Source organism: Zonotrichia albicollis, chromosome 6, assembly GCF_047830755.1.
Source record: "Zonotrichia albicollis isolate bZonAlb1 chromosome 6, bZonAlb1.hap1, whole genome shotgun sequence".
Taxonomy (NCBI): domain Eukaryota; kingdom Metazoa; phylum Chordata; class Aves; order Passeriformes; family Passerellidae; genus Zonotrichia; species Zonotrichia albicollis.
Window position 1 is genome coordinate 30270444 of NC_133824.1, and position 27518 is coordinate 30297961.

The window sequence follows — 27518 nt, forward strand, 5'->3', positions numbered from 1 at the left end:
AGGACTACAAAACCAGCTAAGGAGGACTGTCAGACATAAGACCCAGAGGAAATGGAAACTAAAGACTGAGAAAAAGATGTTAGATTGAAGAAGTGTCTCACCATTGAGGGGATGGTTTATGGAACGAGACAGGTGCAGACAGGACGAGACAGGCCAGAAGCTGGACGTAAAGAAATGTGATGGGATCGTGAGGCGGTTCACAAAGACAGGAGACAGAAGGGGGAAGATAAGAGATGGGTATCCATGCACACCTGAGACCTGTGCCGAGGCAGTTATAGCTGTAGGAGACCTGGGCCTGATGGGGTCTAGTGGGCAAAGTCCAGGTTGGCTGTCTAGCACACAGGCGATGCCGGTGATCCGCTCCCTGCCCCTGGGCAGTGTGCTCTCAGGAGAATTTAGCTGCTGGCCCTCTGACACTTCCCTCACTTTTAGACTAGTGACCCCTGGCTCTTCCTGGCAATCTGTCCTTGAGACTGGATAATCCACTGGGCTCTCCTTAGCAAGCCCTGTTGAGACCTCTCTACCAGGAACCAGAAACCCAGCAGTTTGATTCTCCCTCTTGGAGGTTCGGACCTCAGGAAAAGAGGGCTTCTTTTTAGAGGCCCCAGCAGGTGACTGTGGAGACTGTGGCTCAAGCAGGGTTTTTGCTTTGGTAGTGGGTGAGAAGGAGGCCAGTGTGGGTCTATCAGGCAATGGCTTGGGAATGTCAAGAATCAGATGTGCTCGGTTTGATGATGCCAACTTGCTGTGGAAGGACTTGGGAGATGAACAGTTTACAACTGGCTGGAGTGCAGGTTTCACTGGAACATTTTCTTTCACTGGCAGCTTAATCTTCTCAGCATCTGATGTGGAACTAAACTGTGTCTTCTCTGTCACTGGAGGACTAGTCCTCCCATCAGTCAACATTTCAGTGGAGCAACCAAGGTACAGATTTTCCCCTACAGATACGCTCCTTGACATCTTAGCCCGGAAGCTGGTTGTGGGGTTCATGTAGGACTTTGGTTTTGCAGCCCTGACATCTTTGGCCAGCAGAGCACCAGATCCATCCATCTTCAACATACTGGCTGATAACACCCTGCAATTGTTAGGTCTGGGATCCTTCTCAACCACCAAAAGAGTCTGAGGACGCTGCTTGGCAGAGGATATCACTCCTGGACCCTTATCTGTGAAAATTAAGCAGATAAACATACCAAAAATAGACAAGAGCCTGCAGTGAATTCCTAAATTGGAATTTAACATGGCTCAGCTCAGCCCCTGTGAGATGTGTTCAGGTTAGTATCACCAAGCCTCAACAGCTTTCTTTTTTTGCCATCCTTCATCCTGCTCAGACAATTCTGCTTTCCTCATGAGAGAGATTTGTTCTTAACATGCATGGTCAGAAGACCTTGGACCACTGTGACTCTTAAGAGAGAGGCCAGAAGATGCAGGCAAAAACTGATATGTGCTGTTGTGGTGATCATGTGGGGTTTCTTTTTTGGTTTTTTAAACAAATTTTAAACTTATTAACGGTGAGTGAGTTACTTGTTTCAAAAACAGAGTTATTTCGCTCAGTGGGCATGGATACAGTAAGCTCTCAGTTACTGTCTCTTCCCTCTTTCTCTCCTCCCCACCCTGGGGAGCTTCAGTCTTAGCTTGGAGCAACCACTCACAGCAAGGGAGACTATTTTTGCAAATACTTCATTTCACCCTTGCATTGCTTCTCCCACAGATGTCAAACAAATATCAGAGACTGACAATTAGAAGACCGGCATCTGCATTACAAATTAAAAATATTAAATAATATTTAAAATAATAATATTTAAAATATTTTCCCTTGACAGGCTAGGAGTTAGAAGATATGTAAAGCCTGTAGCTCAGAATGCAGAAAGGCAAGTTTAATTTAACTGCTCCACTGAGTTGTCCCCATTTCATTCTCAGGTTCATACCATCATTCCAACATGTGTCCTTACCCTCATGCACGAGGTCATGCACTGACTGTGCCTTCCTCATGACTGCATTCACAGGCCCTTCTGGAAAGGAGGCAATCACCCGTCCAGGAGCCATACCAGTTCTGCTGGGCTCCAAAGCTGATCTGCGCTTCTTCTGCACACAGGCAGCTCGATTTGAATTTACATGCTCCAGGAGCTGGCCGCTCTCCGATGCGTCACCAGGATGGCTGCTGTCATTTTTCAACAGGTTTGATGTAAACTGACTGGTCTGGGTTGGTGGCTCGATGGGCTTTGAAACCAGTGTCAGATTGGATGAAGAGAGTGACAGTTGTCTAAAGAACACAATAAAGAAATCCCAGTTAAAACAAGTAAGTGTGTTCCCCTGGATAGACAGGAACATGCATTAAGTTTCTCTGGAATTAAGAACTCATCCCTGTCTGGACTTTTGTGAGTCAAAAATACCCTAATCTGTTACCACTTAATTCTACTCAACCCTGCAAACTCTGGTCTTCAGGCACTTGACTAGAGACTGCAATCACAGATAGCATTGAGTTACTGTTTCCAGGGAGGACACCATAAAAAGTGAAGACAAAAGAGAAGGAAAAATTCCAGGCATAGGAGAGACTGGGCAAAGTCAGGTCAGGTGTTTTCTCTCAGCTCACATTACTAAACTTTAAATCTTTTCAATTCTAAGATAACCCTGAGAGGAAGTAAATATGCTTTCCTAACATTATGAAAGCATAATTACTAGGAAAGATGGTCAGTATCTCAAAGAGGAAAGCCTAATTTCCTCTTCCTCTCCACCTCAGACAAACACAGTGGGCTTACTTCAGAAAGGAGGCAACTTCCAATCTGGCATGTTTAAACAGCTGAACAGATTCAAAGCCCAGAGGCTTTCATAATCAAAAACTACCTCCCCTGTTACATCTTTAGAGCACCAGTGACTTCCTTCACTCATCACTGCAACTCTCCAGAAGCTTACACAATAGCTACCATTGGTTTTCTTCCCAAATATACATGAATTGGACTAAGAAGCATTTGTGACAGCAGCAACAGCAGCTGAATACAGCAATAACAAACAAATTTCCCTACCATACTGAGTCTGGACACAGCTGGTGAACCTTAGAAGATGTATTCAAATCTGCTGAGTCCTATATGATGAAATTCCTTTGAACTAAGATTTTAGGTTGTCATTTTAGAGGAATACAGTATTTGTGTGTTTTAAAAATTTATGAACCCAAATCAACAAAAACATTGACCTAATGCTTTAATTTTTTTAAATTTTTTATTTGTTTTGTTGGGATTTTTTTTTAATAACGAGGAAAACCATTTGCAGAGGCCTTTTGAAGTGCTTTAGTGTTGAGGGAATTTTGGAAGAATAATATCCCTGTGAGGCTTTTTGTGAGACACCATAACACCCTGTGAAGGCATGGGACCGAGAAACAAAGCTGAGTAAGAAAGGACTGTAAAACAAAGGAAAAGTTGACAAATCTACTTTCATTGTCCAAGCTGAATGAAATGCAAAAGAATAAACAGAGCATAAACAGTGAAGAGAAAATTAGATTATTAGTGATTCCTCCAACTTAATCAACCAAGGCATTAATCATGAAACAATTAAGCATGTTGTTGAAAGAGGGAAAAGAACAAACAATAGTGTTACATTAGAATAAATAGAACAGCTAAAGGGATAACCCGCCCAAATCACAAGAGTCTGCAAACAGCCTGCCAAGGGCTGTGCTAACACTTTGCTGTGCCTAGGCACACCAAGGCCAGAAGTTTGTTCAGCTATTTTCACCCAGAACCTAGCATGAGACCTACTCATATTAGTATAAATACACAGACAGAAATACTCAAAACAAGCAGAGCCATACCTGAGAGCCGGGGACTGGGAAAGAAAGCGAGAGGAAATGCTGAGGGTTTCGGTTCTTTCCAGGTTCCTACATGAGCCACCTAAAAATTTTGGTTAGAGGAGAAAGAAAAATGAGCAGTTTATTTACAGAGCATTCTCTGTAAATTTTCTTATCATAGAGACTATAAAGTGTTCCCTGATATCCAAGGGGATTTTTTAAGCTAAAGCCACAGAGAATGAAATAATTGTATTTCCTTTGCCTTTAGTGTTCTACTTAGATTACTCTGCCTTAAGCTGCTACTCTCCCTAAGGGTACTCCTCCTCCTTTTTTGCTTCCCTTTGTGTCCTATCCTGCCTATAGGACTGTGAGGCACTGGCATGAAGCAGAAAACAAACCCATCAAAGAGGAAAAAATAAAAGGAAAAAAATAAAAGGGAAAAAAAAAAGAACCCGAAAAACTCACGTAGCTATTGCTGCCTGTAAGCATTATCAGTTCTAAAAATATATGCTTTGTTCTGGAGTTGGTCGATAAAGGCAAACCAGCTCCTTTGCCACTCTGATGTCTCCTCTTAGTCTCTCTCTCCACCCAGCTTTTCAGCCTTTTCTTTTGTGACACTGGCTATGCCTTGATGCACCACTAGAGGCCACTGCGTGTCACCTATGCGGGGCGAACGCGCCGCCGCTGCCTTCCTTTGCAACCGGGAAAAACAGCCCGGGAGCAACGTAACAGCTCTGTAGGATTCCAGGGACAATACTTAACACAAACTGACACTGAGCCCAGTCTCATCTGCACAAATTAACACACGGACCGATGAAGTTAACAGATGCTAACTCTTCTTTAAGCCTCTTACACTGTTTTCCATTTTTTCCCCTCTCCCCATATATGCAGACATGTATGAAAGCCTAGCAGAACTTAAAGCCTGTTTTGGTTTATACAGGAGAAAAATCAGGAGTGACCTTACAAAGTCTCCCCACTGAAAATATAGAGATGTACCTTTATCATCAGTGTTGCTCAGGGTCCCAAAATGCTCCTTGAGGAACTTTTCCTGATCAGGTATCTGAGGAATTTCTCCCTCAGGCATGCTAGTACCCACATCCTCCTCTCCTTCTTCTCCCTCCAGGTCTGAAACACCATCTACGCTTAGAGGCTCAGTGCCTTCAGAATCTGGGAAAAGGCAAAAAACCCCCAGTGCTGTAAAAACTAAATCGGAGTAACATTAGCCAAATTAAAAAAAAAAAAACAAAAAAAAACCCAACAAAGATGCCAAATTGAACCTAGAATATTAAAGTTAGTCAGCATTATATGCAGTAATTCTCTAATCTACTGTATCTTACAAACAGCATAGCCTATGGCATAATCAGTATTAAGCCTCCTTGGCTAGTGAGGTAAGAGAAAGTCAAAGGTGCAAAAGGAAAGAAGGAAAGTCCACCAGCTCCTGCTTCCACAGTGGCTTCATTGAGGTGTCTGTTTAAATGCCCCTGAATCTGTACAGCAGTGCCAGTGTGACTAATAGGAGTGTAACCTCAGCTCATATATAAATAAATATATTTAAAATGGCTTTGCATCTTACCTTCATTTGGATGGTCTGGGCTGGACAGACGACTGCTGCTGTAATCTACAGAGCAGGCACTGTCTGGACTGTGTTTGTCTGGGCATCCATTGCTGTGATAACCTCTACACAGCTTCCCATGGGGCAATGCTTTTACCTGGAACTCACTACAAGAGAGACAGGAAGATACAGCAGTAGAAAACATACTTGTTTTCATGTAGAGAAGCACATTTTAACATTAACACATTAATAAGGCCTTACCTGTGTTAGTAATACCTTTTATTACAAATGTAAGGCTTTAAAGAGAAAAAGAAGTTGATTTCTCTCATCATAATACAGTATATTCTTTGCATTTCATTAAGCTTGGACATGGAAGTCCCAAGGGGACTGTCTGATTTTCTGGGCGTTGTCAGTTCCCATGATTACCAGGCACCAGCAGCACCCTGCTCTGGCTTGATTTCCAGTACAGGTGAGGAAAAAATGTAGAAGTTTACATGTTGAAAAAGGGACTAGAACCAGGCCTACACCTACAGGACAGAAACTCCAGTCTGCCATAGATTTAAGCTCTAATACACTTTTTTTCCCCATGTTCATGATCTGCCTCTTTGACCAAATTCTGTGATGCAAAATATACAAGATTCTGGCTTTGAGAAAGACTAAATTACTGAAGAACATCATACAAAAATACAATCTTATATGAAAGGGTTACTGATTTCTGTTGTGATTTCATGGAACTTATTTTCTCAAATGTCATCAGCACTGTTCTTTTGCCTGATGCTTAAGGACTTCCATTTTCCACTTTTTTGAATACTTTGGTTTCAAACTCCAAGGCAAGGTAGGATGCAGAAGTCAATCAACAGAACTGAATGGCAACTACTCCTGGCAGCTCCCATACACTGTAAACATTGCCATGTGTCCAGTCTGTATCCAACATCACTGGAGGGTCTCCCTTTCTTACATGATGGAGCAGCACATGGCTCTACTCCATCCAAATGTTATCATCACAAAATTAAAAATGAAAAATAAGCTAGGTGAAACCTTGCAGCCCCAACTACAAAATCTTGGCATGCACCCTTGCTTGAAAGTCTGTCTAAAGCTATCAGCCCTGCTCTCTGTAACATGACACAAAACAAAGGAAATTAAACAGCTACTAGCATCAGGTTAAGAGGGGAAGGGAAGAACAAAATTCAGGGAAGAAAAATAAAAGGGAGCACACAAAAACTAAATTATGTAAAATTAAAACAGAAGAAACAGCAGAGGAATAAAAAAGGTCTCCACCGTCTCCAGTGTCCTTTTCAATTCCATCTGTATTGAGCAATTAATTCTATTTCCCACAGAAGAGTAATCACACACTACGTTTGCTAAATTCTTGCCCAATTTTCATAAATAAGTGTCCTGTCATTTCTCCTGGGTAGGCATTTCACTGCCACATATGTGTCACTGTCGGTGAGTTTTCCAGCTTCCAAGTTTTCCCTTGCTATTTTCAATCCAGATAAGGGAGACAGCAAAAAGGCTACTCTCAAGTTGTTTACTCAACAAAAAAAACTTGGAGGAGAATGTTAATGTGCAGTTCCCTCAGAGGAAAATTACGTTAATGGTGCCTTCTTCATAGTTTCACATTCCTCTAGCATCCATCTGACATAAAACTCTCAACTAAACCTGTCTGACATCAATTAGGCAGTAAGTCAAGTCATCAAAGTTACCACACAAGCTGCAAGAAAACCAGAACAGAAACATCTGAGCCATGCACAGCAGAGAGATTATTTTTAACCTGCTAGAGTCTGTGGGATGGATTTCATCTTGCTCAGGGTAGATTACACATTCCTCACTCTCAGAAGGTTCCAGTTCCTGAGAGAAAATCCCTTCTTCACAAGACACAAGACGAATCACTTGGGGTCGTGCACAAGACCCATTATCTTGGGGAGGTATTGAGCTGCCAACCTGGTTTAATTAAAAAGAGAAAAAACTAGATATTACCAGTGTTTTACCTTACATCAGCAAGTGCTGTGCAGGGCTAGAAAGTATGCATTATAGCATAGAATATGTTCAGCAATCTGAGATCTGACAACACAGAAATCCTAGGTCTTTTCTGTTCCTTATTTACCAAACTTGTCAGACTATTGCTGTACTTTTCTGGTTTGTTTCCTGCTTGCAATTCCCTGAAGTTCTTTGGTAAAGTACTCTTTGATCACACATCAGGAGCGTAAGCCATGTGGCAGCAGGTTCTTCCATTACCTTCTATAGACTGATCGGACAATTTACAAAACTGGGCCATTTCAGCTCAAAAATTGAATTACTGCACACAACAATCTGAATCCTCTTCTCAGTCACACAGTTATAGGGGAGGCAAAACTTCTAATGAAGCTAGGCACTGGACAGACTGCTACTGGAAAATAGGCACTAGCTTTCTGAGGATGAGCACACATTACTTGCTGCAACCCATCAATAAAAAGATCAAAGAATTTACTCATCCAGCACAGCCAACACCTAAGGGCATCATGTGAGCTGCATTCCAGTGGTTACTGGAGTCAAGAAACTGCATCCCAACAGAGTGAGCTAACAGGTTACCAAATTTTTACACACCTGTACCTCCAAGCTCAATTTCTCAGCTTGTTTTTGACATAAATATTCAAAGAGCTAAAAGGAAACATGAGGTCTTCCTGTCATTGAAGAGAAATCTTGACCCCAATATGATCTCTGCGACAAGACAGCAGAATCACACATTGCAGGAGTGTGAATTACAATAGAGTTATCTAATAAAGTTCCTCAAAAGTAATTTAGAAGACCTTTAACAATAAAAAGAATAGCCTCAGGTAGTAGTAAATGTAGGTAATAACAAATAGATGCAGGACAGATGCACTCAGAGTGGGTTCCCCTCCTCAGAGCAGTACTGCCCTTACTTTGTTGACGTGCACAGGAAGGTCAGTGTGCTCTTCTCTGTCGTCCCCATTGCTGTTCTGGGACAGCGAGTCTCGGCTTGGAGAACGGGAAACAGAGAAGGACTCCAGCTGCCGCAGGTCGAGCATGGATTTCACCGTCATCTCTATGCTGCTGCTGGGCTGCGACCAGCGGCCCCGCTGCCGTGGCACCTTGCTCATCGGTGCCTCTGAGCGCTGCATCGCCGCTATCTCTTTGGCCTGAGGGAAATTAAAACACAGACCGTCTCAGAGACTGAGCTTGGCTGATGGAAAAACAGGAGAAAAAACACAAGAAACACAGAAAAATATAATTATGTCCATCTCAATAAAAGCCTCAAAACTGTCTAAGAGACAGTCTGAAAGGTACCTTTAATCATAAAGCATCAAGTAAAAATTATACTTTTGTTGCTGCTTCTTGCACAATTGAACAGTTAAATGTCTTGCTCAGATCCAAGTATGTGAAAAGTTTCAGCACACATGCGATTCAGATCAAAAATTAACAGAAAAAAGCATAACATCTGATGGAAAAAGACTGATGTAAAAATCCCAAGTGCAGCTCTAGACTCCAAACACCCTAGTCTCTTAAACTAGGCTCTATTTTACCATCTCTAAATCATTCTTCAGAGAGAGGCTTCTCAATGGTTTCCCACTACAGCTGCACCTTTCCCACATGTGCAAATGCATATTTTAATCTCTCTGGGAATTTCTTCAGTTTCCTTGTAACAAGAAATACAGTCGGAAGGTTTAATAACTCACCCTCCTCATTTCCCAGTGGGAAAGGCTTCTTGAGAGGGTAAGGTCTGGATCTGCAAAGGTAAAGAGATATGCAGCTAGTTGATATCCTGTACAGCAGTCCAGCTTTTGAACAACCTCTTACTTCATCTTTCAACAAAGGTAGTATTCCTACACCTTTTGAACCACTGTCAACACATGCTTTCCCACTGACTACCCAAATCATTGTATCAAAATTTTAATGGAGACATACAGTTTTATGTAAGATTTCCATTGAATCAGCAGACCACTGCAGAACTTGCCACAGTGCAGTGCACTCCCAAAGGCTTGGGAAAAAAAAATCTGCTCCAATACACTGTACCATCTGTGGTAAAAATACATCAAATTAATAACAGCAATCTCTACTGTAAGTTTTATCAGACATCTCTAAAATCCTCTCTTTTGAGGAGATCTCTTGATCTCTTTTGGTTTCTGCAGAATTTTAACAGCTTGTAGACTCTAGCCCATGCAACTAATTCAAAATTTCTTTAGCCAGTTGGAACTAGGAAGAAACTTGCCAATTTAACATCTGCATTTCTAGACAGAGAACTCTGAAATGCACCCCTCTTCAGATGCAGGAAAGGGCAGCTCCACATTACCCATTGGTATCTATCCATATGCTTCTGCTTTGGCCTGTCTCTTTCTGCTCATACCTTGTTATCCCTAAGCCAGTGTCTCTCATCTTGTCCTCCCTTCACATTCATGTCATTTTCCTCCACTCTGCTCATGTCCCTCTCCCATTTATACCTGAGTCTCTCTCAGTGTTGCAGTTGGACTGAATATGGAAAGACTGCAGCCCTCGTAACTCATCTTCATCATTGCCTTCATCTTCACCATCCTTATCGCTGTCTGATGAGAGGGCAGGCACAGAGGACAGGGCAGAGATGGACTCATGCCTGGAAGGCAGGAATTAGAAGGAGTATTATGGTTTATGCACAAACTGCCCACCATTTCAATCCTTACACCAGTTCTCCATCCATATTCAGGAGGCAGCCTCAACTCTCTCAAAGAGCCCTTGCTCTAGCACAGCCCACCTCTGAGAAACAGGGCGAGCTAAACCCTGCACAATGATTTGCAGACCCTGCCACAACAATGTTCTCATACACATGGAAGGCTGACAGAAATCAGAAGTCAACAAGTGTGAGAAAGCCAAATGGAATGAAACTGGGCCTTCCATTTCAGACTCTGCCAATTGATACGGTCAAGATGGTAGATTATATTTGAAAGGCAAATATTTTTCCCACCCTTAAGCATTTCTTCTCTGGAACTGATTTCCACATCAAAAACGTCAGAGATAGTCTCTGTTTGAAAGTAACTGGGTTAATAGCAAATTATCCCATAAGAGACAGGTTCATTTCAAGGATTGCCCCAGGCAGACCCCAAAGGCACAGCCCACACACCACAAGAGCACCATGCTGACTATTTTAACTTTCAAGCACAAGGATCATGCAATATATATCTTGCACAGATCTTTGGTTTAAGTCAATCAAGGCAAGTTTTACCACACACACCTCAGAGGCACTCCCAGCATAGAATTGCCACCACCAATCAAGGACACTCAATAACATCAAATTTCACTCTCCCTCTTTCTTCTCCTCTTCCCTTTCCTCTGCTCACTCCTTCTGTCCACAGAATCAAATGAACAAATAAACTTTGGGACAACAACTGAATAAAGAAGAATCCCCAACAAACACATCTGAGTAGCCCCCACTCCATGGCCTTGAGCTAGAGTGCCAAACTCATCATAAGTGACATTTATAGGATATCACTGGTGAGTGTTGAGTGCCAAGCATTATTCATGAAATAAAAATAGCTCATCCACCAAACACAGAGCAGTCTGGCAAGGGATCAACTTCTCCTGCAGCTGACAGATCACAGGCAGTATTGAAACATGGTAAGAAGCAGTTAAGGTATTTTAATCTTTTCTCTTCCTGTGTAATGGCAGAACATCAATTTCCATTTCATTATGAGTAATAACCATTTCAGATGAGCTTTGAAGTGTTATGGCAAAAAATAAAAGTGAAACTGACTGTAGCCTGCAGAGTTCTTAAGTGAAGAAGTTCCATTTTGGTCATCCACATCTACTTTTGACATTTGAGTTTGTCAGTCTCTCCATCTTTTCCACTCTCTCCTTGTATGCTCATCTTATCACTCTCAGGTTCTTGTGTCTAAGCAGAGGAATCCTGACAAAGCCCAAGCACCCCAGTATGTCTGAGGTTATGCCATGTTTCATCCAATGATATATATTAATTACATTTATTCATGGTAGGCAATATTAACTTTGTATCAGTAACTTTGATAGCATCCTTCTGCTTGTGTTCATCATGGTTGTTTGAGGAGTTTATTAGGACAAAAGGGTTGGATTATTAGACCTTTAAACATCTAGCTGGTTGAATACCTCACAATGATGAGGTGATATGGCAAGGCAAGATTATGGGTTTGCCAAGCTCCTAGGTGTACTGTCATTGGTTTAAATGGAGAAGGGAGGATTGCCATCCATGTGTTACATGCTACAAATAGAAAGATGGCTCCTGTCCATCAGATGGTGACTGAGAAAATTGGTGAGGGGAGAGTGGAATAGTATATTCCAGTGTCCTTAAAGTAGCAGAGTAAGAGAATGCAAAGCATATAGAAGTCAGATGGGTTTTTTCATGCTTCACAGGAAGTGATAAACAAGTTATGAAATAACATATTTGATATAAACATAAGGTCATCTTGCATTATCCCAGCAAAAATTCATGCCCCTCTTCAACATCCTTCTTTTTACAACTCAAGTATGCTTTTCAAACTCAGTTCTGTAACTTGAAGGGAGACAGATGAATGAATGATATTTTCAAAATGATCCTAGGTCCCTGGCTTGAAACTGAGATACTCCTGAAATGAAAACTAGCTTCACAAGGTCTTGAGTGTTTTAACTGTTGTTCTTGCCCAAGTCAACCCTTCTTTTCAGACTTCATTAATTCTCCTTTCTTTCCCTGCCTTTCCTCATGTACTGTGGATTTTCTCCTAAGCCCCCTGTTGCACACATCTCCTCAATACTCCTCCTCAGTTCTTTTTCATGCTTCAATGGGAGTCAGTGTAATGTACAGTGAGTTTTCAAGCACAAAAGCTGTTTCCGAATAAGCACAACATGAGAGCATTTTGAAAATTAAGGAGTAAGACTTCTGGGGTTTGCTGAATTCCTCCCAAGAGCCAAACCCCAAAGCATCATTATACCAGAATGAATGTTTCAGAGTAGCTATTCCAGAATAGCATGTACAAACATGTCCAATTCTCAAGATCCATGTGACTCAGAGGAAGTGTTTCAATTGTAATAGTTCATCTTTGCTAAGGAACTATCTCATTCTAGTATCATAGAATCACAGAATCATTAAGGTTGGAAAAGACCTCCAAGATCATCAAGTCCAACATTTGACTTAGTATCACCATGCCCAATTAAATCATATCATGGAGTGTCATGTGTACTCATTTTTTAACACTTCCAGGGGTGGTGACTCAACAATTTTCCCTTGGGACCCTGTTCCAATGCTTAACCACTCTTTCAGTGAAGAAACTTATACTAATTCCAACATGAACTTTCCTTGGCACAACTGGACATCATTTTCCCGTGTTCTATTGCTAATTGCCTGGGAGAAGAGGAAAACTCCCAGCTCACCGCAACCTGGATCTTGTTCTATACAGGTCAGCAGTGCCAGTTGCTCTTCAGCTGCCAGTTTTTGAAGGGTCAGACAGTACAGTGTGAATGGAAGGGAAGGACCTTACATTAGAAAGCCTTCAGTATACAGTATAGACTTAAAAGTGCCACATGTCATTATGGAGCGCTAGTATTCAGACAAGTGATAATAGGTTCTCTGCATGCTTTTGTACAACCTGAACCCAACCCTGTTTTGCTTTCTCAAAACAAAACAAAGCAGACAAGAATGGCAACTATCCATTTAAAGAGGTATGTCATCAGCATTCCCACTCTGATCTTGTGCTACTTAAACCCTCAGCTTTAGGAATGTACTTATGAAACTGTAATATCCTGGGTGTTAGGTATCACCAGCAGATTAAATCCTCCTGCTTCCCCCTCAAATGCTGAAGTGTTTTAAAAGGAAAGTTGTTCTGCTTTTCCCCACAGAAGGATCCCAGAGTTCATGCACTGACTTCAGAGTTTCCCAAGTGTTATAATTGCACTAGTTCATCACAGACTGAGGCACCATTTCTGATAAGGCATCAAGAGCCTGCCCCATTCTAAGCCCTGGAAATGGCACAGCTTTCCTGGACTGGACAAGACCCACTGAGAATTTGATAAGGAGCTATTCTTTCCTAATATATCTGACAGCACACAGTACTTCTTCAGTGTACACATATAACTTTTAGACAATTTAATTTGGATATTTTTTTTCTCCTGCTGTTTATACTGGAGAGTCAAGGAAAGCCACAGATAAAGTGATTTTTAAAACATGACTATAAGCGCTGCAAACATTCCTCAGCAAAATCAGCTTAAAACTTGAGACAAGCTCTTCTAAACTATAAATGCATACTTGGATCAAAACCAAAACCCTACTAAATGTCCTTTACAAGATTCCTTCACTGAAAATATAAAAGCCTTAAAACCAGAAAGTACCAGCAATATCAACTGAGTACAAGTTCTATTATCCCAGACTATCAAACCTCCTCATGTTCAGGGGAAAAAGCACACATCTGCAATTACCACAACCAGAGGTAGAACTCAAAGGCTCTCAGGCACACTATGGAGAACTGTGGGTCTAACAGGTCAGAGCAATTCCAAGGTAATACAATGTCCCATAAAGGTGAGTCAGAGAAATCATTCAGAGGAGAGACACTTTAGTCTCTAAAAACTATTGGAGGGACTGAAAATGCTGGGACTCTTCAGTTCAGAGAACAGGTTGGATAAAGAGAGCTTATGAAAAAGGTTTACAAAACCATGGGCACTACCAATAGCTGGCTGCAGAACAAAAGATCACCAGAGCTCACAATATTCAGAAGCAAACTTCAGACTTTCATGAAAACTAGTAGGAATGTGCTTTAACAGAGACAAAAAAGTCCTTCTTTCCACAGAGAGCAGTGAACTCCAGGAACTTCTCACCAAAGGAGGCTGCAGAGGTAGACAATATTATGAAGCTCAAAAAGAATTTATACAAACTCAGTGGACAATTGGTCCATGTGCAGATAGAAAAGGAAAAAGGTAGAAATATACCTCCTAACATCCCTAATGTAACAATGGAGCATGAGGCAAATGGACCACAAAGGTTCATACAGCAGGGCCCACAGAGTTTCTCACTAAATAGCATCTTCCATTGCCAGGGTCACAGGCAGAATGGTGGACTTTGTGGAGCACTGGTTTGACCCAAAATAGCATCTTCTGTGTGTTTACACTGCTGATGTTACTCACCTGTGTCAATTCCTGCCCTGACAGTTTCAACTGGATAGACTATCCTGAATTGGAAATCTTCATCTCCCATTGTCTGTTCAGATCAATTTTGTCACCCCACCATTATTTTGATTATTCACCCTGTAATACACCCATACCATGATACTAGCAGAATGTGTTACTTCCCCCCACCAAATTCTAGCAAGACTGTTCTAAAGAAGATCTAATAGAACAAATGACTTATCACAAGGCAGGCACCTTTCTCATACTACTGCCAGTCTTTTGAGACAACAATTTGACACCACTAAGTTGCAACTCTCTACTGCAACCTATACAGACAGGCTTTGGAAACAATCAGAACAGGTACAGGACACCAAGAAAACAAATCTCACTCAAGTTCATTAATTTTTCTTCTCCCACCTCAATAATGCTGGTCCACTAGGCTCTTCTTCCATTGTCAGTACCAATCCAAAATGCCCTGGGAATTATGTATTTGCTGATCTCCAATGAGCACAGCGGACGATCAAAACTGCAAACAAGCTTTCAGAGCTGACAAGCAGATTGCAGGCTTGCAAAGAGGCTACCAAACAAGTTTACTGAAGTTCTGGGCTTGGCGTGGCACTAGCACCGCCCTTCAGCCAGCGTCTGTGATGGAAACAAGTATCACCTCACAGGAACAGGGCTGGGATTATCTGTCACAGGCTGAGCCTTGGTAGGGTAAGGCTGCAGCTGCTGGAATAATAGAAAGACTGCTATAAAAAGCACATTGCTTGACAGATCCAGAACTTTGGCTAGAAAAAAGGCTTCCTGAGTTTTCCCAGTATTGTTACTAAAAGCACTTACTAGACAAGACTCACTTCAGAAATGAGCAGATCAAGACTTTCCAAAACAAAACTATGTAGACAGACTGGTTACAACACTGCTTGCTCCCAAAGGGAGTGGGAAAGTCCTTGTGACACTCAAAAACAGTGTGGTAATTCCTCCAGTGCTTTGGTACTTTTATATCCAGAACTCCATGTGTAGTCATTTGGGACATAAGAACAAAAAAATCTGCATTTACCCTTTTTTCCCCACTGTGATCTCATAACAGGACTCTCCCCTGCATTACTTACAGTCCAACTAGTCTCAGTTACTTACAAACTACAGAGAAACCAAACACATTCGACTAATAATCAAAAATATCTTGTCACTCTTGTTCTTTTTAAAAACAGAAGCACCACTTTTAAAAGAAAGGTCACTAGATAAATTTAGATCTATTCCACTTGCAGGCTGCAGTAATTTGTTTTGAGATATGTTGTTTACCTAGCAAAAAAGAATAATATTATTCAGCTAGCAAGAGCTTTTCCCATTTAATTTTTGTATTTATTAGTCATTTTATAATTATTTTAGCTGAGTCTTTCACAGCCTCCAGAAAATAGTTAACAAAGAAACAGCAAAAGTGTAAGGACTTTTTTAGAATTATGATCAACATAGCCAACTCATAGAGCTCACAGCTATACTTCAGTACTGACACCACAGAAAACAGCTTTCAAGTTGCATTCAGCTTTGATCTAAACAACCATTACTCATGAAGGATCACAGCTTCCCTGCTGGAATTCTATGTATCATCCTCAGTATTCCTAGGTGAAGTGCTTAATAAAGTTTCTGACCACATCATTAAACTAAATTAAGACACGAGAGGCATTGCATACATATTGCAATCAGTGAAGCACACTAAGTCTGTCTGGAAGATGCCAGTCTGGTTTCTATATCCAAAGAAGGGGGGTACAAAACCAAATTCAAAAGAGAAATAAGAGAACTTTTGGAAGAACACTATCAGTGAAGACAGACAAAACCTTACAGTTGAATCCCAATGCCACACTTTCACATTCCACTCTACACAGCCAGCCACCTGCTCTCAGTCTGCTCTGCTCACCTCATGAGTCCAGCTGCCTTGTGAGGGGGAGACTTCTCTGCCTGCTTCCCTCTCTGTTTCATGTCCGACAGTCGCTGCCGCATGTTGATGGTCATCTCTGAGCTCAGACGCCAGATGAAGATGCAGCTGAAAGAGAGAAAGGTGAGGCTGGGATCAAGTCTCAGTTCAGTTTATTGATACTAATTCCTACTGCAGAGACAAACTCTCTTTGGCAGAGGCACACACAGAAACAGTTTCACAGAAACTCAATCCCATCACAAACCTCATGATGAAAGGGTTAAACCTGCCTGTCAAAGCCTCCCTGTGAGCGAGAGCAACTGCAGAGATATTTACACAGACTCATCTCTGATCCTACACCTTTTTTGACTGTCTGACGAGCTGCTGAAGGAAATGCTGTAACAAGTCCCTCTGTGGTCAGCAGGATAACTGGAGCCTACAGATGTCCCTTGCATCCTCTAACAGTGGCTAAGATGAAGTCTCTGACTGCCCCTAAGCCCAAAGGCAAGGCCTTCCTAATGCCACCATCCCAGGGAGTCTCTGTGCAGTATTAACAGTGAAGCTCATGTGGAAGCAGCAGGGTGCTTCTAATATTTCACTTGGGACTCCCTACAGGACACTTGCACAGAATCTACACAGTCATTAGCTCGGCTGGTCAGAGCACAGTGCTAATAACACCAAGGCCACGGGTCCAATTCCTGTATGGGCCATTCATTTCGGAACTGGATTTGATGATCCTTGTGGGTCCCTTCCAAATCAGAATGTTCTGTGAAATATTCTGTGACATTTGACTAAATTTGGTCAGTGAACTCAAAAGCATTGGAGAAAAAGAAACCAACAATGTGGTCTCATTTCATGAATTTCTTCAGAAATTCAGTTTAAAAAATATTCCTGATCACATTAAAGAATAATGTATCTCATCTTTAGCTATTAGAAAGTAAAATGACCAGCACTGTCTTTGAAATTTAAACTTAGTGCTAACTAATTCTTTTCATCTCAGTCATCTTTCCTGTCTAGCTGGGTATACCTACACTCATGTAGAAACAGAGATGGTGCTTTGGCTATCACTTATAAAATCTTGCATGCTACTTTGTAATCCAAAGAGGATTTAATTCAGTTCTTCAAGTCCCATCAGTGCCAGTATACTCATGGGTACTCCAATACACAGAAGATTTTTCAATGACTGGCTTTTCATTCTTTCTTGGTAGCATGTAAACATTAATTTGCTTTGCCATTTTGAACAAGGACCATGAACTTTGGTCTCCCTGACCTAAGGGAAAAGTCAAAAGTGCCAAGATCCTGAATACATGAATCTTCATTTTTTCTCTCTCATAAACAACAATTTAAAAGGTTTAAATTTCCATATCACACCAAAAAACCCCCATAATATCGTCTTTGCAGTCTGTGGAGATTTTAAGGCAAAACTAAAAATTCCCTTCTTGTCCCCAGTGCCATGCTCAGGAGCATCAGTCCCAGCTACTGAAATCACATACAGACACTTTGCATTGCCAGTGAACACACTCTCATCCTCCCACTGGAGCTGTTCAACCAGGAGAAAGGGGTGAGGCACTGTGTCTGGGATCCATGGCAACCCAAGACAGCCAGCTGCTTCCTCTCGAGGAGCAGCTCTCTCCAAGTAACAGCAACCATAATCTGCTGCTGAAAAAATACTGAAACAGAGGAAACAAAATTCTAAAAGCAAATCTGGCTTGCTCATTATCCCACCCCCGCAGTTATCAAACCTAGAGACAAGCAGCAAACAGCCCAAACCTGTGAATACATTAACATCCAACACAAACTCTGCCAAAGCAAGCACCCGCCTCTCCTTTTGCTGGGGTTGGGGAGGGGATTTTGTTTTGTTTTTTCTTACCTTGCATTACTTTCCTCACATGAATCTCACAGCCCTTGTGCCCTTTCTCATCCCTGCTTTTCTCTCTATTCTCAGCTCTACTCTTTGCACATGCTGCTATGTGTTAACAGACTATGTTCCCTGCTTTCCTTTGAAAAAGATGCTTTCCCATATCATCACAGCAAACTTCTTCAGGAATCCTTTCCTCACTTCTCATCCACTTCCTTCATACCCTCAATGAAGAAAATGACCCTGTTGCTCATGAAAATGTCAACAAACCAATGTCGCACTAAATCACAAGGATCACTGGGGACTTCAAACCTTCCATGTTTCTGGAATTTGTCTGAAGTTCACAACAAAAGGACTCTCTCTCTTACAACTTTTGTCCCTAATCTATTCAAACACACGGAAGAGGAAAACTAAATTATTTATTTATTTATTACTGAAAGACAGAAACAACCAACTGATGAAATATAAGGTGATATACTGTATGTTCTTTAACCACTCACCCTCTAAAACACTCTTTCAATTCAATTGTGATTTATTAATTTGAAATAAAAGGAAGAGAGAATCAGGGTTCCTCTGAACTTGCAATAGCATTCCAGGAGCCATCTTTCTCAAAGGAAAAATTTTATTCAGTTCAGTTGATTTAAGCATTCACTGATTCTAGAAACAGTGGCTCCACTCACCTGTACGATCACCATCATAGGCACGTATTCTCCCTTTTCCCTTGGGCTCAGTCTGGTGACTACTTCAGCTTTTAGTGAACTGATTTAGCTCACTAAATGTGCAGCAAACTCATCTAAGGGGAGTAGTGATGTAGCAATCTGATTTAGCTGAATAAGGGGTCAGAAGACTCCCCTGAGTCTGCACCAGTGCAGACTCAGGGGAGTGGGAAAATGACCAAAAAGTGAGGACAGGACTGTCCCTTTTGCTGCTAAACAGACTCTTACACCTGGTGAAACCTAACCAACAGGAGTATTGCAAGAAAAACTTTTGGCACTGCTAGCAAAAATAGCCCAAGATGCCTTTTATTACAGGCCTGAAGGCTGGTCAGGAAACAGGTCACATGTCTGTCTCCTTTCCAGCACAGTATTTACTCCCAGAAAAGGGAAATACTTCACATGGGTCCCATTCCATGAAATGATAGCATAAGCTCTGTGAGCTTTGCCAACACCACACATTCAGGATTCAGAAAGCTGAGATTTATTTGGAATTCATAAAACATCTCTGAAAAACAAAAAAAATCTACCTTTCCTAAGGACATGTTACATTTAGTATGAGATGGCATAAGCCAGTACCACAAACAAGCAAAACCTCTTACCTGTCACCAGAAACAGAGATCAGATGTTTGCAGTCATTACTGAATTTCATCCCAGTTACAATCTCTGTGAGAAATAAAGCACAAAAAAGCCAATCTTCCCTGAATTATTCAAATGGACAGAAGAGATAATTAGCCAAATAGCCTGTCTGCACTCAGTAATTCACACTTCACAGATGAATATGCCCCAATTACCATAACCATTTAACCAAGAATCTAGGCTTGACATGGGAGAGGTACTCCATGGCAAAACATACATGAAGACTGAATTCTCTGTTTGCCTATAATAGAACAGCTCCTCCATGGTAGAAGCTGAAGACATATCATAATAAAACTAAACATACACTGAAAAAACCCCACAGACTACTTTATAGGCTATTAGAAAAACTGTGCAGATAAATACATGACTTGACAAGTGGGAATGTGTGTGTGTGCACTTGTGTGCAAAATGCAAACATTAAACTTGCAATAAAATATTACAACTTCATCCAACTACAATCTATTCAAAAATACCCATTAGGTAAACTTTTTGTGGGGAGAAATCTTCAGAAAGCTTCAGACCCAACTATACAGTCATCAGCAGAAAAAAATACTTCCAGACATTTATAAGCCTTACCTGAGTGTCCATACATGGTTGCAACACACTCGCCAGAATAGAAATCAAAGATGGAAAGGTTCTTGTCAGAACAACTGGTTGCAATATAAAGACCAGAAGGATCTGTTTGCACCTGGTTTAGGAGACCAGAGGAATGCAAAGATCTGGTGAGAAACTAACTTCAAACTACATAAAAATAGTTCAGAGTACCCAAGACAGTCAGACTAAAATGCAAGTAGCCCCCACAGGAGTCCAGTTGAGTACCAGCCTATCCAGTATCCCAGGACAAATCTCCAACCTGACCAGACTTTTAAGACTATCTCCAACCTAATCAGAGACTGAAGGCACTTAAATTAAATGCCTTCATGACTGTGAAGGTATTGCCACCAATGGACAGATTTCTACTTCTCTCCTATTTTTTTTTAACCATGGGGGTCTTACTTTCTTCTATGTTAAGATCAAAACAAAACACCAAGAAACTCCCACCCCAAAACACACACATCATAAAAAAAGAAAAATCATCAGAGATGATAGAGTTAAGGGAAATATTAAAGGATTCAAGTCTTCAGGAGTGAAAGCAAAAAAGAACTCAACGCTGCCAAGAAACTGTCTTTGATAATGATGCTGTCACATCTCTAGTATTTGCAATTTCCATTTTTCAGCTATTTTGTTTGTTGTTTGTTTCTTCATGTGCACTATTTGTTGCTTTATCTTGGATCAAATATAAAATCCCCTGCAAATGCCTCACCAGATCTAAAGCAGCACTACACAGCAAATACAGTTACTGTCACCAATTTAGAGAACTTTAAGGAACTGAGAGGATAAACTCTTTTTTCAAAGGAGACATGGTATTTAAATAATGATAATTCTTTTGGTTTGTTATGGCTCTTGTTAAGGCTCTTTTGGTTTGTTATGTTTATTTTGTTGATGTTTGCTTCCAGTGTCACTGTTTGAGTTCTGCTCATTAAATTGCAATGTGTATTATGATCTCAGAATAACATGCCAAGAAAGTTTAAATTCCAGAGACAACCATAATCCCTTGGTTACATAATTGTCTTAAAAATGAGCAAAGCAACAGTAAAAGCAATTGAGATTCCCCACTTGAGATACACATTAAAAGAAAAACCCACAAAAAAACATAAAGGATATTAAGAACAAAAAATTCGGCTCCCAGAACATTTCATGGTTTTTTGTCTGACAAAAATCTAATCAAGCACCTAAGCTTATCAGCAGTTTAAAGTGTAGCATCAGTTTTTCATTTTCTTTGCTCTGGCTTACAAAAAATTTGTGGGAATTATAATAGGCAAAGAGAAAGATCTTTCTTTGTAAAACAGAAGAGCTGACACTGAACAAAACTTTGTTTCCCCCTTCCCTTTTTACCCGGTTATTTACACCTATCAATAGTTTCCCCTAGAAGGGAGCTACAAATCTCATCTACTCCTGCCTGACCCATTCAGAGTTGACCAAAGATTCATCAAGCTTAGTCTCCTCCATAAGGGCCACATGTTTAAAGTTTGTTATTAAATGCACTGATCAAATGCATCTTCAACACTGTCAGGCTTGGAGTATTGACCACCTCTCCAGGACTCCTGTTCTAGTGTTTGACCACACTCTCAGTAAAGAAATGCTTCCTAATGTCCCTGGTGCAGCTTTGAACCATTCCCACACATCCTGTCACCAGATCCCAGGGAGAAGCACTCAGCACCTCCCCCTGTGTGTCCTCTCCTCAGAACAATGCAGTCACCCTTCAGCCTCTTCCTCTCCAAACTAGATAAGCCCTAAATCCTCAGCTGCTCCTCATAGGACATTCCTTCCAGTCCCTAATAATAATACTGCTGACCTGTGCAGCAGTAGAAAATTATCAGTGAAAAAAAATATAATGAAGAAGCTTGTTTGGCAGCTTTAGAGATATTTTGATTTTGTCAGCTGGCTTTCCCCCTTTATAGACAAGAATGCAGTTCTTCCACTCCACTGTGAAGCTCAAACACACCTGATTTACCAAGGTAAGCCCCGGATAGTGGCAGAAGCAGGTGTGCTACCCTGGCCCAAGGCCTGGATGCACTCAGCAGGAAGGAAACTTAAACAGACTCTCCCTAAGAAGTACCATGCTTGTCCAGAACTCTGAGACTCAGGCTTTTCAGGCCCAATACTATTTTATTTTATCAACTCAACAGTTTCCCTTGTATTTGCCCTCTGAAATCCACTTCACAAACACTGATCAACAGGTATTTCCACTTTAAAAATCCTAACAAAACCAGTCAAGAAAACCAGAATGAGCTCTCTGGAGCAGAAAGCAAAGGATTAAATTAAATGGATTAAATCATCTCCTGACAGATATTGGTGCAGTTCTACTTGTTTTTACAGCACAGTCCTGTGACTCACTTCAGAAACAGGACAGCGAGAAAAATCAAAAATCAACATCAGCATTCATTGACTCTCTTCCTGTTTTAACCTGATGAAACGCAAATATATTATCAGCCCTTAAGGATGGAAGTAGGAGGAAGCAGCAGCAGGGTAAAGGACAAAGTATGGAGCAAGGAAAATAAAGAAAGAAAAAGAAAAAAGAAATTACTGTACTCAGACTTGTATTTCATTTTCTTGTCCCTGAGCTGCATTCAGAAAAGCTGAAAATTGAAAAAGGAAAGAAAAGAAAACAGCTTACTTTGATAAGGGTGCCATCTTCACCTTGGGATCCCTTGTAAAGTTTCTTCTGCTTCCCACTGCTTATGTTGAAAACCCTGAGGGGATGACATAAGATAACATGGCTCATTGTGCCCAGGTACTACTCTGGGGCTGCTGTCACCAGGATCCTTTTCTCTCCCTGTTCCTCATTCCATATAAAATACAGGAAACGAGGCCAAACTACAGGAAGTGGAGAAATTATCTCCATGAAATATTATCACCAGTCATTTAAATGGTTCAAGAAAGCACCCCAAAAGTAATGCAAAGGCAGATCATCTGAATTAAAATCGAGGCTTTATTCTCAAGCCAATAAACAATCAATCCTCACTGCTGTAAAAATACCTGGGCTCCTTCATACTAGAGCAAAGGATTAAGAGAGCAAGACGCTTCATGCTAGAATACAAAACCAAATTACACCCAGTAGTGATATTTAGCTATGACCAAAACTCTTAACATGTCACACAGCTACAATATGAGGAGACACACAACCACAGAGAGACTCCTTTACTTTCAAGCAGACAGATTGGAGAAATGGATAGAAATAGAGAACGGGCTCCACTTGTTCAATGACAGTCACATCTATTTCTGTTTTAGGCTCCCACAGTCCCAGGTATTCCACAGGACCCCACAGCTGTTCACTAAGTACCTTCAAAACCAAAAATTACCACAGTACAGAAGTTTTTGCCCCACAGTTCAATGATGTGCCAAGGAAGGCACACTTGCTCCCCCAGTAGAAAGCCTTTGCTCTGCAGAGCAACCCAGTGAAAAGCCACAAGTCCCATGGGAATTGCACACATACAAAGCTCTTTATCATTGAGAGGAAAGGCAGAGTTCAGCCTCACAGTGCCTCAGATCTGTCTAAAAATGCTGTAACAAAGAACTTAGAGGCATAACGATGGACACGGGGCTGCTTCATTTATGACTGGAAAAGTATTTTCAAGTTGAGAAGGAAACTAACCTGATGTTCCGATCCTGGCATCCAATAGCTGCATATTTCCAGCTGGGGTCCACATCCATGTCATAAAGTGTGGTCTTCCTAACAATGTGATGTGTTCGGGTAAACTGGACCCCTTCTCCTGTCTAAACATATGGGTAACAACTGTGTCAAAATCAAGTTGTTAATCCATTATTAAAAGCAAGTAAACACAGATGAGTCTTCTCACACAGGCAGCACAAAACAATCCTTCCCAGGGAGCTGCTGGGAGCAGCTGGGACTGGAGCTACAAGGAACTTCCCTTGAGCCCAGACTCTTTCACCAGTTTTCACAATAGCATTGGCAGTGAAGGAAAAGCAGATATCCTAACAGGTCTCTGTTTCTGCTGTGAGAGGTCAGGCTGGGAGTAGCTGCATGCTACACAGAACTATTTGTCTGAATGCAATCTCCTCCATCGAGTCAGTGAGAGGCACTGAGGCTCAAAGAGCAACAAGCTCATATAGAAACTCTGATATCATTCTTTGAAGTAACTCCTTTGTGGAGAGGTTGTAAATTAGAAGTGTACAAAAAGCTGTGATAAGGTTACCTTCTGCGCAGTGCGGAAATAGATGCTCTTGTCTGCCCCACAGCTTATCATCCTCACTTTCCCATCATTGGCTGGAATAAAAAGGCAAGAGATAAAAGATAAACACATATTCAAGGTGCAGGAAATGTTTGAATTTGTACCAGAGCTCATTTATTCTGGTCCTGATTAGCTAAGACTGACTCCTCCCTAAGTAGCAAAACAGAAACCCCTTCTCAGGAATAGCATTTGTCTTTCATGCGCAGGGAGCATGAGGTTCCAACACAGAGGCTTTTCAGAACAGATCAGGATGTAATTCTGTCTTCTCCCTCACCAATATGCTCATATCTCTGTGTGCCACAGCACTCTGGCAACATGGCACACTGACACTCAGTAGAAGCTGAAAACAGGCAGTAGGCACTTCTCAGACCTTAGAGCTGGACACATCTTTCTTGCTGCAAGGTCAGGCTTCCCTTCTTCCCTTAGGACTCTTCCATAAAGAAGCAGCTCCTTCAGCAAAGCAACACCCAATAAAAGTCCAAGTAATGACAATGTATCCAACACCACGCAAGTCCTTGAACTACACCCAGTTAGAGCATGCCAGCACTTGGCTCATAGACCAGCATAAAGGCCTTAGCTGCCAGGCCTTGAGCCCACTTCCCTCATCTTGTGGGAGCTCAGCTGGCTGCATTCAAGGCCAGCTCACTGCTAAGACAGATCTGTCAGAGAAACTGCTGCTGGACTTGGAGATCCTCCAGAAAAAAAAACTTGAAAAAGCCACACAGTTGCTTTGGGGAGCCCCTGCTTCAGGGAGTCCCGTCACCTGGGAGTGGTTTTCAAGCTGAGTTCTCATCCTTGAGTCCCAATTGAGCTACACTACAGCAGCACTGCAGCCACACTTGTGCCTGGACATGCACCCCACTGAGCCAAAGCCTGACCCAATCCATGGACTCACCTTCCTGATCTGAACTCCATCTTGCCCTGCTATTATGGACTTGCCTGGCAGGCACTAAACCATAGCTTGACCCTGATCACTCCAGACTGATCAAGACCTTGAATAGCTTGAATCCATGGTCTTATTACTATGGATTCGCCTGGTGACCTGGACTACTGGCTGTATCTAGACTTGATCTGTTCCTGCTCATGTCCTGTGGTACTTTCCCACAGCCAGTGGAAAAGGCCACTACCTTTGCCTGCCTTCCTGTCCCCCATGGCTACTGCCTTTCCCTGGCAGAGCAGCCAGCTCTTGCTGTTCTGACTGGTGTCTGACCATTGGCAGCAACTGAGTGCTGGGGATAAAATGTGCTCCATTATCAGGAATGCAAAGCCTTACAGTGGCTTACAATCACAAATTTACTTTACCCAAAACTTATTTTTTTGTGTGTGTGTTTTGTGTGATTTTTTTTAAACAACTGTTCAGAGTTCTCCTAAATTAGTTCTCTCTGAAATTAGTTAGTGGGAATAAATCATTACAGAAAACAGTTTTCCAAAGAAATTATGAGGAAAGGTTCTCTTAGGAGGGAGGAAGGAGAGGAAATTAAAGCAAAACCAGAAAAGAAGGCAAGTATCACCTTCTGTTAGGACTGCAACTAAAAAAGATTACCAAAACCAACCCAGCTGCAGCTTCAAATTGACCTAGTCCAGTAGATAAAAGCAGATAAAATTACAGCCATAAGGGGACAATAGCAGTGCTTAAATCCAGCTTTGGTGGGAGGCCATGATTTGCTACCTGCAAATTTCACTGCAGTGATGGAAGAAGAATGTTCATCCAGGGTTTGCTGCAGGCTATAGTCCTTCCCAGCATCCAAGACATGAATCAATCTATCCCGACTGGCTGAAGCTAAGAGCTTTAAACCTGTTAGAAATTGAAAAAGACTGCAAGATCATGACTTAAAAAGTCATTTTTAAAACAGCTTCCCAAGTCTTCTTGGAGACAAAACATTATACTGCAGCTAACTGCATATATGGACACAAAGCAATACACGTGAATTTTGCATTACAATAATAAACAGAACAAGCTGCAATCTCAACATACAATATTCCAATAAAGAGTAAGAGAAAGAAGACTTTTTCAAAGCCTGGCTCTACTAGCCCAATACCTGAAGCCTCATTTAAAATCCATGAGTAGTTCAGCATGACAATTCTAACATATCATGGTTAGACATTGTGACTTGCTCAACATTACATTCATAGGCAAAGGGGAAGCAGCTCAATTGCATTTACCTGTGTCAGGTTTGGAGTATTCCAGACATAGGATCTCTGAGTCATGGGCTTCCACCTTCAGCATTTCCTTCAGAGACTGCAACTCGTATATTCTAGGATATAACATGGCTCATTTCAGTATGTTTAATAAAATTAGCAAGACCTGGTTATTTTCTCATGCCTGACCAGTCTGCAATCTGCATTAGAAGCTTTATGGGATTACCTGAGAGTGCCTATCCTGTCCCCTGAGGCCAGGTGCTCCCCGCTGGGACTCACACAGACAGTGCGTATCCCCACCTTTGTATCCAGCACTTGTGCATCAGCTTTGTCTGCACTTCCTGCTGAGTTGTAATCAGTGTCCAGAAGTACCTGAGTGTTGTCATCTACATAGATGATCTTCATCAAGTCCTGGGGACACAATACACCCAGAAATATTTATTAGTTACAAAATATTAAAGCAAAGCATCTGCCTTAGAAATTGAGCTCCTAGCCAACATAAACATTTTATTGGCAACAATGCTGTAATTGGTAGGAGCTTTTAGTTAGGAGCAAGCACTAAGCCCCTACAGATTGTAGGATGGAAGTTTCACAGTTGTGTCTCACAATCACCCCTTTCAAAGGATTTAAGCTAGAAACTAGCAGCATCTCCTTTGCTACTGACAAGCTCTGGGATTAGTGATTACAACATATTAGGGCACACAGCAAGAGTGTGGAAGGAAAGACTTCTAGTGATTATCTAAGTCAGCAGTCTGAGTACTGACAGAAAAAGCAATTTTTTCCAAATGATTGTATGAAAAAGCAATGATTCCTGAGGTCAGAGCTGCTGTGTCCAGAGATCTTCCAACTCAGATGAGAACAGAAGCTAATGTCCACATGTAATCACTGCTCTGTATGATTAGCCTTCCTCTTATATAGATGAAGTGAGTGCAAAGTTTTACATTCAATTTCCCAAACCTCTACTTCATTTAATTCACTTTTTCCAAACAAATCTTATAAGTGGTTACACATCACAGACATGCAGAAACATATGGCCTTTATGGAAATCTTTGGGTGGTTTATGAAAACAGC

At 41.5% G+C, this 27518-nt stretch overlaps 1 protein-coding gene across 8 annotated transcripts in view; it reads right to left on the reverse strand.

Moving 5' to 3' along the window:
• Positions 1–27518, reverse strand: part of MAPKBP1 (mitogen-activated protein kinase binding protein 1) — a 100968-nt gene that overhangs the window by 9156 nt on the left and 64294 nt on the right. For 3 of the 8 annotated variants that reach the window (XM_074542990.1, XM_074542989.1, XM_074542991.1), the window contains exons 13-30: positions 26674–26858; positions 26472–26563; positions 25978–26103; positions 24273–24343; positions 23711–23832; positions 22733–22808; positions 20092–20203; positions 19479–19542; positions 16309–16434; positions 9764–9912; positions 9002–9051; positions 8228–8464; positions 7099–7268; positions 5349–5494; positions 4772–4942; positions 3800–3878; positions 1950–2260; positions 102–1163 (exon numbers count right to left, since the gene is read on the reverse strand). In XM_074542990.1, coding sequence (XP_074399091.1) covers positions 102–1163; positions 1950–2260; positions 3800–3878; positions 4772–4942; positions 5349–5494; positions 7099–7268; positions 8228–8464; positions 9002–9051; positions 9764–9912; positions 16309–16434; positions 19479–19542; positions 20092–20203; positions 22733–22808; positions 23711–23832; positions 24273–24343; positions 25978–26103; positions 26472–26563; positions 26674–26858 — 3349 coding nt within the window. The remainder of the gene's footprint in view (positions 1–101; positions 1164–1949; positions 2261–3799; positions 3879–4771; positions 4943–5348; positions 5495–7098; positions 7269–8227; positions 8465–9001; positions 9052–9763; positions 9913–16308; positions 16435–19478; positions 19543–20091; positions 20204–22732; positions 22809–23710; positions 23833–24272; positions 24344–25977; positions 26104–26471; positions 26564–26673; positions 26859–27518) is intronic. The other 5 variants (XM_074542993.1, XM_074542992.1, XM_074542994.1 and 2 more) reach the window with 3 other exon arrangements.